A 20,395-nucleotide genomic window follows, 5' to 3' on the forward strand; every position below is an offset into this window, starting at 1 on the left:
AAAAACATTTTACACATCAACCATATGCATAATATGCCATATGCAGGCAAATTATCCAGTTAGTCTGGACTTTGCTAGCATGGCATGAGCAGGAAAGAGCTGTGGTCCATGATGTTGGTTAACTTTCACATCTCTTCAAAATGTTGACGCTATGCAGATGCGAGCAAAAAATAAGTCTGACACCAAAGTTTTAATGATGATAAACTCCCACATATCAGAATTATATGCACAAATGGAGAGATGAATTGACGGGTGGTTTTTTGTGTGTTTTTTTTACCTCCAGTCACGAAATTTCACTTTTGCTGCAATGCCTGTCAGGCTTTGTGAGTCCTCATTAAATGTGATTAACATCCGGAGATGAAGTAGTGTATTCAGAGCTTTTGCACACTCTTTCTAAAGTAATGGAGTGATGTGCAACCTTTTGATGCTATCCAGGTTATAAAACCCCAATAAGGGCACATTCAGGAAACATAAATGCTTTAATAATGTCTCATAAAATGTAACATGTTTTTAAGGCCACAAGTCCTATGCGGTGTTCACATCTACAAACAGTTTGGGTTTCTATCCATATTGGTCATAAAATAAATAGAGATTTGAATTTAAAATGTCCTGTTACACAACATTATTTATGACTATGCATCCAAAACCAAACATCAACAGTTCCGCTAAATAGAAAATGAGCAACTTTCCCACAGTTTTAAGGAGGACAAAATTACCCACAGGCTTATTTATTTAACTAAATCACATTTAAAGTCTCTTCAGGCTGAGATTCTGTTTTCCCCACAGGAGTTGTTGCACTTATTGCAGCTGATAAAATAATAAGGCACTCAAATTAAATGTAGAAGCGTCAGCGCCGTGACCTGTTGGACAGGGCCGTTTTAAAATATGACACCACACAGAGTTATAAAAAGCTGCAATAGTGTTTGACACTGTAATAGAGCCTGCAAAAAAAGAAAAAGTTCTTTCTTCCCCTTGAGAAAATCACAGCACGCTGCATAGTGTTTCACAAGCCCTTATTAAACACACTCTGGCATCTTCAATTCATTCCCAAACTATTAAAAGCTTTCTTTGCGGTTAGGCCAAAGATTTTGTGCTGTGACTTCCCTACTTCACTTCATTTCAGAGAAACAGTACAGGCAGGCCAAAGTCTGGAGCTTGACTTAGTATTTAACTTAATCTAAAGAGAGTTTCTTCTGCTTGCTAGGCTTAAAGAGAAATTAATTCATTATTGTATGACTTTCTTCTGTTGAACACAAAAGGAGACATTTTTAATAAAATACTGGTTGTTTTTTTTCCATGTAATGGACTCTAAAAGTATCATAAAAGTATTACAACAAGTGCACCTGAGTGTCACGCAGTGAATGCAGCAAAAGTTAAAATAAACGGCTGGATCTATTCACAAGCAGTTTCTTTAAAGTCCCCATGAAATCAAAATGGACGTTTTTTGGCTTTTAGTATGAACATGTTAGCCTTACTGTTATCTATAAGCTAATGTGCTCCAAGACAATGACAAAATTCACATTTAGAAGATATAAGCATTCAAAACTAACAGTCTCTCACTTCCGCCAATATGGATCAATGATTTTGATGACATCACTCTGCACTTCAGCTTCTTGTCAGATTTTCTGTCCAATCAAATGCTCTCTAGAATCTAAACTGTCCCGCCCCCTGTCACTTGTTTTCATTTTCTACATGGTGAATGGCACATAGTGCACTATGTAGAGGATAGGGAATGATTCAGACTGAGTAAATATGCTTTCCACTGGGGCGAATGAAATCTGGTTTCACGTTAGTGTCATGCGAACCGCTGCAGCGTGCATACAGTGTACTCCAGTCCAGAGACATGAAAGCACAGAGTGGATCATAAGCGCGAGTCGGCGCATACCAAAAATACGTATCGAACCCATTTGAATTCTGCACAGAATGCTATATTTTAAAGCAATATGGAGGAGATTAGGAGGAGAAATGGTTAGAGATTAGGAGGAAACTACGGCTTTACCAAGCTCAAATGGCTCTGGCCGATCTGTGATATAAACAAAATGCTATTGGCTATTTAAAAAAAGGGGAGGAGCTGTTTGATATGTCCCGCCCTGTCTTCCTGTTTCAGTGGAAATAACGCCAACACATTGAATAATGCTGCGTGTTTCAAGGCACTTCAGAGGGACTTTAATGAAAACAAACTTAGAAATCACCTCTCAGGATATCATGAAACAAAAACACGATAAACAGAACAACCACTATTATGAGACAACACCTTACCAAGAACGTGACAAACACAGGGCTATAAATACACAAGCAGACCAATCAAAGGAAATGAGAAACGGGTGAAGAGAATCAACCAAATCACCAATCATAATTAATCACCATAAAAACAAATCCAAAGACAGGAAACTCAACTCAAAGTCTCAAACTCTGAGACTCTAAACTCAAACACAGATCAAACGTGACACTGAGACTTAAAGAACCAAACGAACTACATTTTTAAGGTACTTTAACATTAGCTTGAGTAAATAAGGATGGAAATGTTCACTTTTTGGGTGAAATTATCTCTTTAAATTCTTCCAGCTATAAATTAGCCATTAACTTAACTTTCAAATTTACCATTTTTATTCAATTAAACTGTGCAAGTGTGCTTTCATAAGCTGTTTCAAAACAAAACAACAATTGCACAATGACACTGTATCCAAGCCTTATGCATCCCTAAATAATCATAAAACAAGCGTTATGTGATTTGCCACACATATATAATGGTATAGTGTCTTATCTTTACAAAACAGGTAAAATTATTTCACAACACATGGCTAAGACCTAATAACCTTTAACAAACGTGTATGATGTTCAATTTGATGTTATTCCAGACTTATCTATTTTTATGTAAAATGTATGTTTTGTTAAAGACTTGAATTCATTACACTACATTCAAATGAGGAATGAAAAGTGTAAAGAGCATTTTTTTTTTTTTAATCAACCCAACTTCTGAGCACAAGTTTCTTTCCAAGGTGAGTGGAAATTAAAACATCCTCCAAAAGCAAATAAATGGCACAGACCCAGACTAACACATCTGGATCAACAGCTAACCTAAAATAAAACATCTGGATGGAGAATTTGTTGGCCTCTGAGCACCACCAAGGAGGAGTCAATACCACGGCTTGGCATATGTGGGACTGATGACCACAGGTTTAAGAGGAAATAAAAATGCAGATAATTATTACAACATTGTTTGAGTGTACAACACCTGTTTTCTCTGAGTCTGATATACTTTATTGCTCCCTTTATATTAACTGACACTAAAATCTGGTAAATGTGCATTGTTAACCTTGAGGTCAGAACAGTATATTTGTACAATATGTGAGAGACACTGTGTCAGGTGCCTTGACGCTCCCTTGAGTGGGAGATTCCTGAAATCCTTTTAGGCTTATAATGGGATGTATAGCTCAAATACATCTACAAAACTGCTGGTTCCACATTGAGAGCTACACTAAACACCAATTTTTTTTTCCCCCTGCAAAAATAATTCCTTTATGAATCTGTGTATCATTTGTTCATTCATTATTTTTTATTTTTTAATATTGAAAGTAGAAAAATGAGAAAATGGCATTTTTCATTTAAAAACAAACAAACAAACAAGAATTTAGCAATAAAATTAGAAAAAATGAACAGCTTGAATATTCAATCTCAAATGCCACTTTACACTGATTGGTCAACCAAACATCAAACCGTGTCATCATCAGTTGTTCCTCAGCTATCTGCAACATAATTATATAGAACCAGTACAGAAACAAACTATCTGTGAAATCAGATACTAGTAACACTTCCACGGATATTCCGTATCATAGCAAGCAAAGCGTCACAACTGAAAAAACGCTGCGCTCTCAAAGTGCTCCCAAGCACCCACAGTGGCATATGTAGCAGAGCGCCTGCCTTCTTCAGCTGGCTAAAAATGCTTTGGTGGACACTCGGCCTCAGTTTTTACCCAGCCATCCAATCACAATGGAAAAATACCACACAGACCAACCGTCACATTCTGCTTGTACAACGATAACAAACGACAACAACATCCTCTTCATCCAAAACTAGTGCCAGAGCTAGTATGTTACATTGTGTCGACATTTTTATATTTAGAAACAAACTAATTGTGAAATCAGATACTAGTAACAATTTTCAGATAAGAGCGGGCACAGCAATTTGTAATTTTAATGTGTCTGGCTGCCTGTGTCATTAGCTTTCAGTTATATCTAGCTGTACAAAACAGCTCGTTATGTTTGATATTGCAAACTGATATTTCTTGCCATTTTATTTTATTGTTTTGTCTTAATTATAAACACGCTGGATTATAGTGCAAACAGTTTACTGCACTTACATATTTGTCGCATTATTTCGCTATAGCGGCTAATAAATCGGAAGTCTCGCACATTCACAGAAATCACCTTACTTCTGTGTTGAAAAATAAGGTGGGTAGTGTGTCTCAGCAAAAAAAAAAAAAACAGCTGCACCGCACTCAGCTGGGTAAAAACGCTTTAGTGGACTGGACAAATGGCCTTATTAATTTCATGCTAAATTAATTCATCATGTCTAAATTTAACATATCCTGCAGCCTCAATTAAAATTTCTGGTACAAGAACCACAGGATTGCAAACACTATAACACATGGGATTGTATGTAATTAATAATTCTCTATATATGTATAAAAAATAAAAAACGACTATAGAGTCAACACAGCAAAAAAATTCAGCTGCTCAAAACACATAGCGCTCTACAAGGAAACACCTATTTTCATCACCAAAGTTCTAAAAACTGCCTTAAAGAATCTTTTTTGACTTCTGATTAGAATACCTTCATAAAAAGACAACCATCCCACACAGACAACTCTGACTTCTACTCGGGATAAAGCAAAAACAATCAGAATGTGCCAGTATATCACTGTGGTTGGAAAATAAGGTTTCTGAGTAACTGGAGGGTATTTACATCCATCACAGAATGGTAAACCATTCAACATCTTACCACTAGGAAATAAGTTCTTCTTAAATAAGTCCTGTGATATTCAGTGCTTAACATTCTGTACAGCAAATCAACTATAGTACATGCAAATTCACAGGATAGGAAGATGCTTCGGGGCTTCCAACACAAATGGATTTTTCAATTATTCTGGAATCTGCAGTGCACTAGCACTTAACTTAATAAAATTATTTAATATTATTACCTCACAGTGTTCCATTGCTGGATACTTGCATGTGGAAATAACATCATAAAAACACCCCATCATAAACAAGTACACCAACTGAAACTGCCAATGCTACACCTTATTTCTCTCATCAGCCTCTCGCTTTAGGGTAAGATTCCACAATTTTACTAGGAGGAAAGGAATTTCAACAACTCTGCCAATTTCAATGATTTGTTACAGATAAACATTGGCCTGGAATTGGGCAACGTTAAATATTGCACAGATTATTAACATAATATGCTATACAACACATTGGCTTCAAACCACAACGTGTTGTAATCATCCAAAGGTCAGAGTACATATTCGTAGCTAGTACTAGGGCAATAAGTTAAATAAGTCAAAAGTATACTATATAGCTTCCATAAATTGCAAGGTACACTGCAGTGCAATTCTAATTGGATAAAAAAAAAACGAAAGTCACAAATTTCATATATCTCCAAGGTGTATAGGGATTAAAGACAACACTGTGACAAGTCCCTGAATGACCCACCTAGCTCTAGGCAAAACTTCTGAGCGTTGTCAGATCTGCTTCTGTGTCTTGTGCTCTGTGGGACTTTTATGTTGTAGTTTGTCTGTGTCTAGTTTCTGTGTTCTTTCCTGTGTCCTGTTTCCTCTGGCCAGGTTGTAGTTTTGTAGTCTTTTCCATTTTCATTAGTCTGCTCCAGGTGTGTCATTTTGCCTTGTTAAGCTCGTTTACCTCTCTGTTTAAATAGCCCTTGTTTTCTCTGGTTTTCTGTCAGTCGTTGTTTGATGTCATGCAGGTGTCTCCAGTTCCCCATGTTTTCTTTGTTTTTCTTTGTTTATTTTCATTAAAATCTCCCTGCATTTGGATCCCTCATCTCTGCCTGCCGTCTTTGATTCCCATAATGGATCCAGCAGGGAGAATTACGCGTCTCCATCAAGGAGATCGCTGCATTGAGGATTATGCTCTGGATTTGATTGAGTTGGCTAATTTGAGCAACATGAGCAAGGAATGCCTGATGCCTGGCTACAGTGGACGCAGGCAAGATGGCGCCTTTGTTCGGCATGGCCGCTGCTGTGTCACATTTGTGTTGTTTTTATTTGTTTGTTTTTGTCTCTCTTATGGTCAAATCAACCCTGCCTTTAAACTACTGTGTCACTGCTGCTCGGACATACGATCGTTTCACCCTGATGAACATTGGAGTGTATATGGAAGGACTTTGTAACAGCTGGGAGAGTTATAGTCAAACTTTTACCCCCCCGTTTGTGTGTGTACCCAGCCTATATGAATACCGATTTTTGTTTCGGGGCTGTGGTAATCCCAAGAGGAGACGAAGGAGAAGGGGTTGCAGAGCTGGGGTTCAGGTGGGGATGAGGCTGTCTTCAAAAGGATAAGGAAGCTGTACATTTAAATGAGCTCTGCCCTGCAGGCTGCTCTGTGATTGGGACACCTCGAATGGCACGCCGAGGCGGCGGCCTTGCTGTTGTGTATCGTGACAGATTCTTATGCAGAGTAATTCACTCTGAAACTTTCTCCTCTTTTGAGTCACAGATGATTAAGGTCGGTTCTGTTAACATGTTTTATTGTGTGTTAATTTACCGCCCTCCTGGTCCTGCAGGCATCTTCCTTACTGATTTTACTGACTTTTTATCCTCTATAATCAAGCTGCAGGAAGGTTTAATTATTGGAGATTTTAATCTTCATATTGATGATATCTCATGTATTGCAGCTACAGATCTCCTATCCATTACTGACTCTTTTAATTTTACGCAACATGTCTCAGGACCTATACATTTAAAGGGGCACACCCTGGACCTTGTTTTTTCATTAGGTCTAGAGATAGTAAATGTGTGTGTGGAGGATGTACATATGAGTGACCATAGTTGTGTTTTCTTTAACCTGAACTTACCTCGGGACCCCCCGCCCCTGAGAATTAAGGCTCAAAGGAGAGTTACTGTATTAACCAGGATGTTGCTGGGAAGTTTTCTATTTTGTTTGATCCATGACGGCTAAGGGGTTGCAGTGATGCAAATGTGTATGCTGAGTCTTTTAACAGCCACTGTTTAGCAATTTTAGATGAAGTGGCACCTGTGAAATCAAACATTGTCTCTCTTAATAAGCCTTGCCCCTGGTTAAATAAATCTATCCAGAGTTGTAGAAGTAAACGTCGGAAAATAGAGCGCTTATGGAAAACAACTAAACTCGAAGTTCACAGGCTTTATCTTAGGGAATTAACTGCTTCCCTAAATTAACTTCTGAAAAGTGCTAGAACTAAATACTTCTCTCAGCTAATATCTTCTAATAAGAAAAACCCCAAACTCTTGTTTGACACCATTAATTCTATTGTTTCGCCATCTGTCCCTCCAATTGCAGTGCTCTCTCCATCAGACAGTAATGTATTCCTTAACTTCTTTGTTGAGAAGATTAGGGATTTCAGAGTTAGTATCTTATCTCCACCTGCTTGTATCAAGGCATGTACTTTGGCTCTTTCCCATCAGTGTTTCTCCTTTAAACTAGTGACATTACATGAGGTCACCACTCTGCTAGATAAGTTGAAACCTTCTTCTTGTCACAGTGATGTTCTCCCGACTATGCTGTTTAAGCAGGTTTTTGATAGTATTGGCCCGTGTTGTAGAAATTATCAATACTTCTCTTTTAACTGGTGTGGTTCCTAACTTTTTTAAACATGCTATTGTTGAACCTGTTCTCAAAAAGCCCAGTTTAGACCCATCGCAACCCATGAATTATAGGCCTATATCTAAACTCCCTTTTATGGCTAAGATTTTAGAGAAAGTGGTAGCAGAGCAGCTTACTACTTTCTTAAAGATAAATTATATTTTTGACAAATATCAGTTAGGTTTCTGTAAAAAACATTCTACGGAAACTGCACTAATTAAAGTTTTGAGTGATATTTTGATGTCAGCTGATTCTGGGAAGCATACAGTGTTAGTTTTATTGGACCTTACATCTGCCTTTGACACTATTGATCATAATATTTTGATTAATAAACTTCAGGATCTAGTAGGGATATCTGGATCAGCTTTAAAATGGTTTTCCTCTTACCTCTCCGGTAGAAGTTTTAGTGTTTTTATTAATCAGATCATGTCAGATACTGCAGGTTTATCGAGTGGTGTACCTCAGGGTTCTGTCCTGGGACCGATTATTTTCCTTCTGTACATACTGCCTCTAGGACATATAATCGGTCAGTTTACTGATGTTTCTTATCATTTGTATGCAGACGACATTCAGTTGTACTGCTCTTTTAATCCTACTGAGTTATATAAACTGTCTTCTTTAATCAACTGTTTGAGTAGTATTAAGCAGTGGCTAAATGATAACTTTTTACTCCTGAACTCAGCTAAGACTGAAACACTAATCATTGCCCCTGAGCAAAGCATCCCTCAGATAAAACAACATATCGGTGCCTTAGGCTTGTCTGTCCAGCTGAGTCTCAGGAGCTTAGGTGTTATTTTTGATTCTGCCATGTCCTTGGAGAAACACTCGAATCAACTTATTAAAAACTGTTTCTTTCAATTAAGGAACATTTCTAAAATAAGAGCCTTGGTGTCAAAGGCCGAATTGGAGATGATCATTCATGCTTTTATTTCATTTCGTTTAGACTACTGTAATAGTCTTTTTATTTGTCTTAATAAGAAAGATTTTTGTCGCCTCCAGACTGTCCAGAATTCTGCTGCAAGGCTTTTAACCCACACCAGTAAAAGGGCACACATCATACCTGTTTTAGCTTCACTTCATTGCTTACCAGTGCAATTTAGAATGATTTTTTTTTAGAGCCCTACAAGGACAGGCGCCCCCTTATATCTCTGACCTAATACAGCTGCATACGTCCTCACGTAGTCTGAGATCAACAGGTCAGAGATTTTTAGTTGCCCCCCACACACACTTTAAAACTAGAGGGGATCGTTCGTTTCAAGCTGTGGCACCTAGGCTGTGGAACGCATTGCCTCCTTCCATACGCTGCTTGGATTCAGTGGAAAATTTTAAAACACAGTTGAAAACTCTTCTATTTAAAGAGGCTTTTAGCTAGACTGTAGGGTGGTTAGGCCGGTCTTATGTGTTTTTCTGTTTATTTCTGTTTTATTTTTTTGCTTTTGTTATTCATTTTTGATTATGTATTGTAATGTATTTATAAATGTTGTGTATTCCTCCTTTTGTTGTGAAGCACTTTGTGATTTGTTTGTTATTTTTTTTTTTATCTGTGAAATGTGCTATACAAATAAATTGTACTTACTTTTACTTACTGATGATATTCTTTCAGGGAGGGCTGTCTGAACCGCTCAGCTGAGCCATATCGCATTAATTATCGCGGCCGTATCGCCTGCGATAATTAATGCGATATGGCTCAGCTTGTCAGTTAACTACGGCTCTGTGTTGTAAATGCTGCTCCATCTGAAAGCAGGTGATGACGATTTACTACTAATCAAGGAACCGGCTTTACTGACGAGATGCACCTAACAATGTCATGCGATATATCGCCCAGCCCTGCGCTCAGTTCACTCATTCCTTTTTTTGGGCCTTAACTGGACACTCGAGTATTAAATCTATCGTGCAATGCAGCTGAGCAGCTCTGCACTTACTGTGGGAGTTGCGGAGGAGCAACGTGGCACTCCCACAGTAGCCCTCACCCCAGAATCTTGTCCCATCATGGCAGCCAGGCCAGAGCTTCCAGCCGTCATGGCCACCAAGTCAGAGTTCCCGGTAGCCATGATTGTTGCTGATGAAGAAATTAGGGCGGTCCATAGGTATTTGAGACTGGTGTCGAGCCTGGAAGACACGCCGTTTTGTTCGGTGCGAGCAGCTGGCGTCTCTGCAGTGGGGTCAAGTCTGGGGGTTTCAGCCAGGATGGCCGCCACGCCTAAGCCCTCGCCAAAATGGCTGCCACCTTCCCAGAGGCCTTCCCTGAGCCCGCTGGCCCGGAGTCCTTCCCTGAGCCCGCTGCTGACCCGGAGACCTTCCCAGAGCCTGCTGCCTTCCCTGAGCCTGCTGCCACCCAGAGTCCTTCCCTGAGATCTCTGCAAAAAATCTCTGCATTGAAGGTTCACAGGAGATAATAGATTATGGAGGCCACAAATGAAGGTTCACATGTGGCCTCCATAATCCTTAATGGAAGTAGTTTGTAGTAACCAGGACTCTTCCTAGAGCTGGCCTCCTTGCTAAACTGAGCAATCGATGGTGAAGGGCCTTGGTTAGTCATGACCAAGAAGCTGATGGTCACTCTAGTTGAGCTCCATGATCATATATGGAGATGGGAGAAACTTACAAAAGGACAAACATCACTGCACCATTTCACCGATCTGGGTTTTATGCCAGAGTGGCCAAACTCAAGCCTCTCCTCAGTGAAGACACATGAAAACCCACCAAAAATTTGAAGAAGAAAAAAAAGCACCTAAAGGACAGTGAGAAACAAGATTTTCTGGTCTGATGAGCCTCAGTTCCAAGCATCATGTATGGAGGAAACCAGGCACTGCTTATCACCTGCACAATACTATCCCCACAGTAAAGTGTGGTGGTAGCAGCATCATGCTGTGGGGGTGTTTTTCAGTGGCAGGGACTGGGGGACTAAACACAGCAAAGTATAGGGATAGCTTTAATCAAAACCTAATCCTGAGCATCCACAACATCGGACTGGGCAGAAGTTTCACCTTCCAACAGGACTATGACCCTAAACGCACAGCTAAGACAATGCAAAAGTGGCTTATGGACAACTCTGTGAATGTCCAGTAACCCAGCCAGAGCCAAGACTTAAACCCAATTGAACATCTCTGGAGAAACCTGAAAATGGCAGTTCACTGACAGTCCCCTTCCAACATGATGGAGCTTGAGAGGATCTGAGGAGAAGAATGCAGAATACAAAATCCCCAAATGCAGATTCACATTAAAGCCAGAGAAGAACTGTTGGGCATCTCCGAGCAACACACAGCAGTGCTTCATTTCTGAATTAATCCGCGTTTTGGGAGAATCAATCGGGTGAACCAATGATTCAAATGGCCCATTCATAAAGCGTCCCATTTACTTCATTCCTGAATGAATCAGCCATTTGAACGAATCGAATGAAAGAATGACTCAGTGACTTACTCATTTAGACATTTACCACCACCTACTGGCAGTTTCAGGTTCTTATTTAGTGTATTCTTTCATTAAAAAAATTATGTCATACTGGGCCTGTAACATCAACAAGCTTCTTTTTTGGAACAAAGATATCTACTCTGACAGCCCTCCTTGGGTGCATACAGAAACGTCATCAATGAAAAGCACTCTCTATTCGGTTGTCTGTTCTCAGCTTCCCTTAGTTGTAAACTAAGTTTCAGATAATCCAGTTGTCACTAGCTCTCTTAAAATTTGGGTCCAATTTAGGAAACATTACGGTTTACATAGAGGCTCCACTTATATGCCCATCCTCAATAACTACTTTTTTCCCCCGTCTAGTTCAGACCCTGCATTTCGTCTCTGGTCCTCTAATGGCCTTCTCAAGATTAGTGACCTCTATGATGAGGGAGTATTTGTCTCTTTCTCTTCCTTATCTAAAAAGTATAACCTACCCAGTCATCACTTATTCCGGTTCTTTCAAATCAGACAATTCGTACAGAAGCAGTTCCCCTACTTTCCCAATCGTCCCCCTGAAACAAAAATTTAACTATAATTTTGGCCAGAAGGGCCATCCTTCTTAAGTGGAGGCATGCTTCCCCTCCAACACATGACAGGTGGATACAGGACATTTTTCACTGTATTGGACTTGAAAAGTTAAGATATTCACTCTCTGGTTCACTTACATCCTTTTACAAGACTTGGGATCCCTTTTTAAATTACATTAAGAGTTTACCTTGTGCGCCTGTAACTGGCAATGGTACATAATTTTCGTTTATTAGGAGGATCTTTGTAGGGGATTTATTTATTTTTGTTACCTATTTTTTTTTTTTTTTAGCTATTGGATGGTGGGGGGGGGGAGATCATGTAAGGGGTTAATAATGGATAATATCTTATTGTATACTGTTTATGATGTTTTATTCTGTATTGTCATTGAAAACCAATAAAAACATTTGGAGTAAAAAATTGTCATATTTCCATCATTTAAAAAAACATTAAAGATATACAGTAGTATACTGTCATCATTTACTCACCCTCATGGCCATTGAAGCCTAAAAACATATGTGTAATAATATGTTGAATGAAATAAATTATTTTTTTCTAAAGCTACTTTTTGTAATGTCTATTTGATGCTTTCCTCATTTAACACAATGACTTTAAATTATCTTTTGGGGGTAATTTCTCAGCCAAATTTAATGTGCAATTAATTGGCGATCAATTAGATTAATGAATTGCAACATCGTGTAATTAATTCGATTTTTTAAAAATGTAATCGCTTGACAGCCCTAATAATATGTATATACTTTACTCAGGAATACACTTCTGTTTTGTCTGTGTGTGAGAGATTCAAGGAAATAATGCCCAGCAGCACCTCACACTGCGTATTTCACATTGTTGTGATTAGCACTCTAATCTGAGATTTCTGCTCCACCCTGGTGGTCCGTTTGACACATTTAACACCCATGAGTAAGTCTTTGTATGAGTGTAAATACAAAAAAGAGATTTGCTTCAAAGAGAAGGAGGAAGAAATTGTTGTTGTTTTTTGGCCAATGTGAGCAATCTTTAATAATCTTTATATAGGCCTATTTTACTATATTATATTATATTATATTATATTATATTATATTATATTATATTATATTATATTATATTATATTATATTATATTATCAGCCATAATACAAAAAGAATGAATTACTGACCAGAATATGACCATCAAAATGTGCATCCAAACTTCAAATTAGACATTTTTAAAAAGACTACAAACTGCTTATGCTCAACATTATGCAAAATTATTGCGTAAATGCACAAACAACAGCAGAAGTTTAATTAACCAGGTTAAAAGGCATACAGTAGTTTCAGTTATCATTTATTGACACTCATGTCATTCCAAACCTGTATGACTTTCTTTCTTCTGTGGAAAACAAAAGAAGATATTGATTAAAAAAAAGCTTCTTTGTGCTCCACAAAAGAAAGTAATAGGTTTGTACAACACAAGGGTGAGTAAATCAGAATGTTAATTATTGGTGAACTAGCCCTTTAACATGTAAAACAAACACTGGGTCCAAATTTTAAAAATATAATAATAATATTATCAATATAACCAAGTGCACCAAAATACCATAGTTTGATTGGATCTACAGTCTCTAACCTCATCAACAAAATATATGGAAACTTTTCTCTTTAATTGTATTCCTTTCATTTATCTTGCTATCTTAACGATGCACAATTATATGGTTAGTTGGGTTGCAACCCACCAGTTCAGAACCCCTGTCCTATATCATAACATCAGAGGTAATGAGTCTGCTAGGCATTCTTTCCAAATACGTTGCATTTAGGGAGATTGCAGAAGGCTCTCATGTAACATTGAGGTTGTGGAATGCTCTAAAATTTCCCCTCATTTGAGGATCCTAGGAGATCCCTCAAAATAATTCACTCGAAAACAATGAAAAGACTTGAAAAGCATTCTTATATTTGATCATGTCCAGACCACAAAGTACAGCGGCGAGGGGAAAAAAAAGCAAAAAAGAGGCATAATTTGAGAGATAAAATGGGTGATAATGGCTGCTAATCACATTGAACCAGGACAGGAAGCAAAGAGCGATAACAATCTCACAACATATGCCAAGCTCGTCAATGAACTGAAGGTTACGCTTATTTAAACTGGCATATACTTCAAGGAGTCAAAAAATCTGACAGCATAGTCTCCAAATTCCACCATACAATACAATTTCTGTTACGACAGGATGTATATTCAACTTTCCAGACAGATGTTTCAACTTTCCTAGAGGCGTTCAGTTTCATTTTCCTTGAGGCAAGATATTTGATGATTTGTAGAACAATTCAAAAGCAGAGTGACAATGCCAGGACCTAAAAGATAAGCTGCCAGTCGGATGGATGCGTTTGCTAAAGGAACGTGTTGAAGGAGAAAGAGCTTAACTATAAAAACAAATAAAATTATGTTCAGGAGTCTTCTTACCTAGGTCTCCTGAAGGTAAGGCCGTATTGCTGGCACGCTAGGCCGACAGTAGGCGTGTACACAATGGGCATGAATCTCTCTACGTCTGAGATCAAGACCCGGTAGAACAGCTTCTCGTTACGGTCCTGAAGGCCCATCAGAAATACGTATCTGTAAGAAAGTGGAACATAAAGACAACAACATGCATTATAGGACATTTTATAACAATATTCAGCAGATACTAAAGTAAAAGACAATAAAAATGCAACTAAAGGTAGAAAGAAGGACAGACACAGGGTATGGTGAGTAGCTTCAGGACCTCCTGGGATTATACTGCTCCATATTTAAGGGAGGATTACCCAAACATCCTACCCAACCACTTAAAGCTGGCGTAACAGCTTTAGATTTTCTTTTGGTCATGTTGATGTTAAAGTGTCTTGCCAAAATGGAGCTTCTCAAAACAGTGACAGGGAATCGGAGCAAAATGTCAGACATATTTGTTTAATCGTTCAGCCCTCTTCGATTCTTAATCTGTAACTATGACAGAAAATGACAAGATTTCAGCAACAACAGTCAGTGTCATCATCAAGTGTGACATCCCTGACCTATTTTTGAGTCGTTCTGATTCAGCTAGTGTGACACCAGGAACAGACAAGCCCACATCCACAAGTGAGTAAGAAGGTAACTGGAGAGAAAACAGGTGAGACAGAATGCTGAGGAAATCTCTCTGACTGGATGAATAGAAGTGCACTTTAAATGTAGCTTCATAAATGTATTAAAATATTCACAATTGGTTCACACCTCTTACTGTACTCAAGTAGTGTATACAATGTATACAATGATCATGTTTTATATACCGACTTTTAAGTTAAACAATTAAAGAAGTCCTATTATGTTTTTTTTTACATAGTTTGTAATGTTGCTGTTCGAGCATGAAAAAGGTCTACAAAGTCCACTCCTAGAGTTATTCTCTAATGATCTAGTTTCTGAACTGACTGTAGTCTTGAGTTTTGCTCTGGGAATGTACACGTAAGAATATCTCTCATTTAAATAATTCCACCTAAGGTATACGCAAAACAAGTGGACGAGGCCTGATTGAGTTGCATCAGTGGTGTGTTGAAACTCTCGGGTGTGGTTAGGGGTGTAACATTTCCAAAACACAATGAAGCGGTTGACCAATCACAAAACACTGGTCCAGCCAACCAATCAGAGCACATTGTGCTTTTTGGAAGGAGGGGCTTCAAAAAGACTGGAAATAAATAGTGTTACAGACAGACTGGAAAATAATGTGTTTTTTGTTTTTTTTTACATTCAAGCATGAAAAGCCTACTAAAGTCTTTGAAAAAGGGCATTATAGGTCCCCTTTAATAATGTGGGTAAAAAAACAGACTAAGTAGCTTCCTCTGTCTTTAATGAAACATCCAAGGTTGTTTGTCTTTACTTTGGTTTTCATGGTGGATTTATTGTAGTTGTATGGTGGATTTTAAATACCATAAAAACTTGAGTTTGAAATATCACCTATGATATAATATAATATTTAATATAAACATATATTTAATATGTAAAAATCATAATACATTAATATATGTTGATGTATTATTTTTTATTACATATTATATGATATTTTTTCTCTTACCAGAGTGAAAGTGAGAGACTTCTTCATTATTTTGAGCCAAGAAACTTACTCAAATTGTAATGTAAAGTTGGTTTACAGCATAGGGAGAGGGACACAATATCAGAGGACAGAAATGACATGAAAATGCCAACAAAAGTAGTACATAGATGACCAGACTGTCACATTAAAAAGTCTTAACCATGTGCTGCTGCTTGAAACAAAGCTCAAGAATAATTTGGGTTTTTCCCTGCTTGTGTCAAAATGTTAGGAAAAATATGCAAAAATGCCCCCAGAGATCTAAGACACAAGTTTCTTGTTATAGAAATACGTTCAAGATAAATACATTCAAGTTCTACATCTGACCCAAATTAAGACCACATCACATTCCCCATCAGTGCGAGCAAGCTTTCCATCAAGGCAAGAGCATAATATCTCTCTTGTTTGGCTCAGAAAAAGTGTGCCCACCTTCCTCAGGCAGAAGGAAACAGATGTGTACCAGGACTGTAAAGTGCACAAGGCGGGATGAGAAAAAAAAAATCTAACTTTACCTTAAAGTGTCAGCTCTATCATGACAGTCACGACAAATTTAGACCGCAGCGCTCTGACAGCGTGATGGTGATGGTGAAATGTGTGAGTGATATTTTGGCACCTTGTTACCTAACTAAATCTCAGGAGAGTCAACCAAATGTCATTCTTGAGACTCAGCTCAGCTAGAATCTGGCTGGATTGGCCGTCTTCTATTTTGGCAAAGCCAACTGCTGTAAAGCTGTATGTATTCCCAATAAACTGATGGGAGTAATGGCTTTCACAGAGTTTCTACAGTTCCTACTACATGCGATGGCATTGTGAAGGGGAAGGCAGAACTTCAAAATGAGGTGCTTAGACTATGTTAACAAGCATGATAATTCTGGACCTTAGATTAGGGAACAATTTCTTTGCATAATTTTTATTTAGATACACAGCTTCTTTATTAATGCATCTTTCTTTCTCTCTTTCTTTTTCATCTCCATTCTTTTTTATCTTTCTTTTTTCCTGATGTGTAGGGCAGCACAATATTGAATAAAAATGTGATAAGTTCAATAACACAGTATGTGATATGATAATGCCTTAAGAGTTTAAAATCACTTGAAATTATATATATGTAAAAACTGAAAATGATATAGCCAAGATAAGTTTTTTGTTCTTTTGGCACTAAATCATCAACAGTAACTGTGGGTGCGGGCTGAATCCTCCTCTCAGACTCCTCTATGAGAGTGTCATGATGGCTTGTTAATTGTAACTGATGATTGGAACTGACTGTAATTGTGGCTGATGATTGTAACGTGGGAATGATTCCAAACCCCTCCCCTACGATGATGATGGACAGGTGACAGGTCTGAGAATGCGTGCGCTACACAAGTAGTGCGAAGGACGGAAGATGATGAATAACTGAATAAATAGCCTAAATGAATAAAGAGTAAGGAAAAACAAATAGCCTAGTAGCCTAATGAAACATATGGATTGATGCAATATCTTTGCAACATTATTGAATTAATCTGTCACTATATGCCTCTGCCTACGTTTGCAAAGAGAAGAACATTTTAATTTGATTCACAATCAAACGTTACAATTAGTTTACATGCAATGAATGAGTAGCCTAGTTTTGGTTGTTGTTGGTGGCGTTATTGCATCCCTAGTTATGCCTACAATGCAAAATTGTTCCCTCGCGATTGGAAGCTCCTGTAGCCGCCGTATACGCATTTCAAAACTGAAATGCCACAAATGCCACAAAAAGTGGTTTGTGAATAGGTCTTAGTGAGTTAGGAGTCCTCTCGACTTCTTTTAAGCTGTCCCAGGCTTAGGTGCTACTTTTAGGGCTAAAATGCTTTGTGAATTACTCTTAGTCAAAAAAATTAGGAGTCCTAAAGTTACGAGAGACACGCCCATTATTTTTAGGAGTTGCTCCTAAATTCGCCAGTTAGGAGCTACTTTTAGCCTTAAAATTCTTTGTGAATACGGCCCCTGATCACCTAAAATCATCATTCAGTTGTTGCAAGCCGTTGCGATATATGCAAATCATGATTTGTACAATTTGTACAATATTAACACCGCAAGTGTTTAGGGTGCCATTTAGGACAGGGCCTTAAAGTAGTCCACACTGCGTGACAATAATCAAACAAATGAAACTATTTGCATTATGCGATGAATTAGCTCTAAGAGCTCTGTTCCTTCCATCTTGTTGTATGTTGTGGAATGTTTAGTCACTATCGCTCCTCAGTCATGTTGACAGTCTGAACCCAGCCTTTAACCCATTAACCACTGGTTATGGCAGAGTCTGGTTTCAGAGGCCTGTGCTGCACTTTGTCAGAAGATTGTCAAAATTTGTTGTGTGGTCTGCCTAATCCAAGCAAATGCATGTTTTACTCTCTTTTGTTTTAACTTTGACTTTTTTTTTACCAAACACCCTTTAAATATTTTTGTTAAAAATGTTGGCGGGCTGCTCGTCCCTTCACAAAATTCAGCCAGTAAAACATCAAAATAACTTTGATAGTCTGGGAAAGACTCCCTCACTGCTCAAGCAGTCAGCAATATGCATGCCGAGATCAAGGTCATTTGACTGAAAGCGACCCATCCAGAAATAAACCTTGTCCACAGTCTGCGAGGACAAACCAAAGACTGTTACGTGACTAGTAGCCTTGAGATATGACGGAAACATAATTTCCAAAAAAGTCAAGCATGCAAAACATGGGTTGCAAAACAGATCCCCTGCAGGGACTAATGAATTCTGGGAAAATGCAAACTAACATGATAGTTAAAGACCTATTGATGTTATTTTGATGTTATTTTGATGACACTTTGATGATGCTTTTTATGTCTCGTCAACTCTTGATGTCTCTTTGCTTTGCAGTTTCGAAAAATGGGGAAAGCAAAAAAGAGAAGAAAATGAAAATAATTCTTGCTGTAACAAAGGATCTACTTATATTGTGCAAATGCAACAGCACTATAATGTTTGTGATCTGATGGTGTGAAATTTAGTCACAGAAATCAACTCATCGATTAAAGAGAGTAATTCTAAAAAAGCAGGACTGAGAGCAACAGGATGGACGTCACTACTCCATTTCCTCACCTGTCCAAGTCATCCCTTTTCAGCTCGTAGTTTCTCAGGACCCGCAATACTTGTACATCCTGGCTGAGGAAGCAGGGAGGCAACAGGCCATGAATGCCCAGCTGCAAGCGCTCTTCCAAGGAGAAGGCCATCCCCTGCAGAGAGGACACAGAACAGTCAACTATTAACAATTATTACAGAAGTTACTGAGCATTGAGAACTGATGTGAACTGCTAAGTTTAAAATAAAAGAGAACTGAAGTTCGCAACCTCCATAATGTGCCTTTTTTTGGAGTGAAACAGGGTATATATACTGTATGTATATGTGTGTATGTATACACACACACACACACACACACACACACACACACACAAGTGTATATAACAGATATTAAAAGTCCTTAGATTTTCCTTAATTACACTTGTATGCCATGGAAATATGTAAAGTCTCTACAAGGGCTACTATAGTAATAAGAAACATATGCACTTTGCATTCATTTCAATAATTAATCTTTACCCAGCTAAGCTTCAGCAGCTGTATTATTAAAAGATTGTTTGGAAAAGCTTAAATAAATCCCCATATTCCCTTTGCGTGTGTCTCAGATGACTTAAAAGGCCTTTTGTCGCTGTTTTCATAGAGTTCTCTTCCAGTCTCACTGTTTGTTATGGTGGGGAGTCTGTAATGCAAGAAAAGCCTAAGAAAGGTCACAGGGGTCACGGTTGGATCACATCTCAGTGTGATGTACAGCTAAAAGGGCAAGACTGCTGCTTTACTGCTGCGACCCCTCGACATTTACCCTGACCCTGACCTCTACAATATAAATGCTACAGCCGGGGCCCTGAGTTCATATTACCAGACTCCACATGAATATCTGTCAAGACCAAAAGCTGTGGCATTTGAAGCTAGCCTGTCTTTTCCTTAATGACAGACTTGCATCATCATTGCCGCCCGCGCCTCTGGCTGCTCCTTCAGAGGAACCACTAAGGAAGGCGCAAAACCCTGAAAGGCTGTGCTAGATCTGCTTTTTAAACAAGTATATGCAAGCTTGGCTTTTCAATCCTTTTTCATCTGGTTATGTTAAGTGGTATGTTTGTAAAAATTATTTTGACCTTGTAAACAAAGACTACTCTGCGCACGTACAATAAGATGTGGTGTTATTGACGCAACTGAGACCCTTGTAAAAAATTCTGAGGATTTTGCTGCTGCTTCATGAGATGTAAATCAAATGCAATATTTCTGAATTATCTGCAATGTAATTTAAATATGAGTGTGATCAGTCTATGTGGAAATTTATGGAAATTTGATCTAAACCATAAAAGCAGACAGACGAAAATATATGAATGGATATAGTATACAAGTAGATACATTTCAAAATGCATATTTAAAAATATATTTTTTAATAAATATAAACATATTAATATACGTATAAAGTATGTTAATATACAATTA

The 20,395-nt window shown here is 38.2% G+C and overlaps 2 protein-coding genes across 2 annotated transcripts in view; one reads left to right on the plus strand and one right to left on the minus strand.

Annotated features, from left to right (window-relative positions):
• cnr2 (cannabinoid receptor 2) overlaps window positions 1–20,395 on the plus strand; it is a 302,290-nt gene that overhangs the window by 148,049 nt on the left and 133,846 nt on the right. The gene's annotated exons all lie outside the window — the stretch shown is intronic.
• Window positions 1–20,395, minus strand: part of me1 (malic enzyme 1, NADP(+)-dependent, cytosolic) — a 90,343-nt gene that overhangs the window by 45,122 nt on the left and 24,826 nt on the right. Inside the window, exons 2-3 of the mRNA XM_084386052.1 lie at window positions 18,968–19,101; window positions 14,268–14,417 (exon numbers count right to left, since the gene is read on the minus strand). Of these exons, the coding sequence (XP_084242178.1) occupies window positions 14,268–14,417; window positions 18,968–19,101 (284 nt within the window). The remainder of the gene's footprint in view (window positions 1–14,267; window positions 14,418–18,967; window positions 19,102–20,395) is intronic.

Source organism: Rutilus rutilus (assembly GCF_951802725.1).
Source record: "Rutilus rutilus genome assembly, chromosome: 17".
Classification (NCBI taxonomy): Eukaryota; Metazoa; Chordata; class Actinopteri; order Cypriniformes; family Leuciscidae; genus Rutilus; species Rutilus rutilus.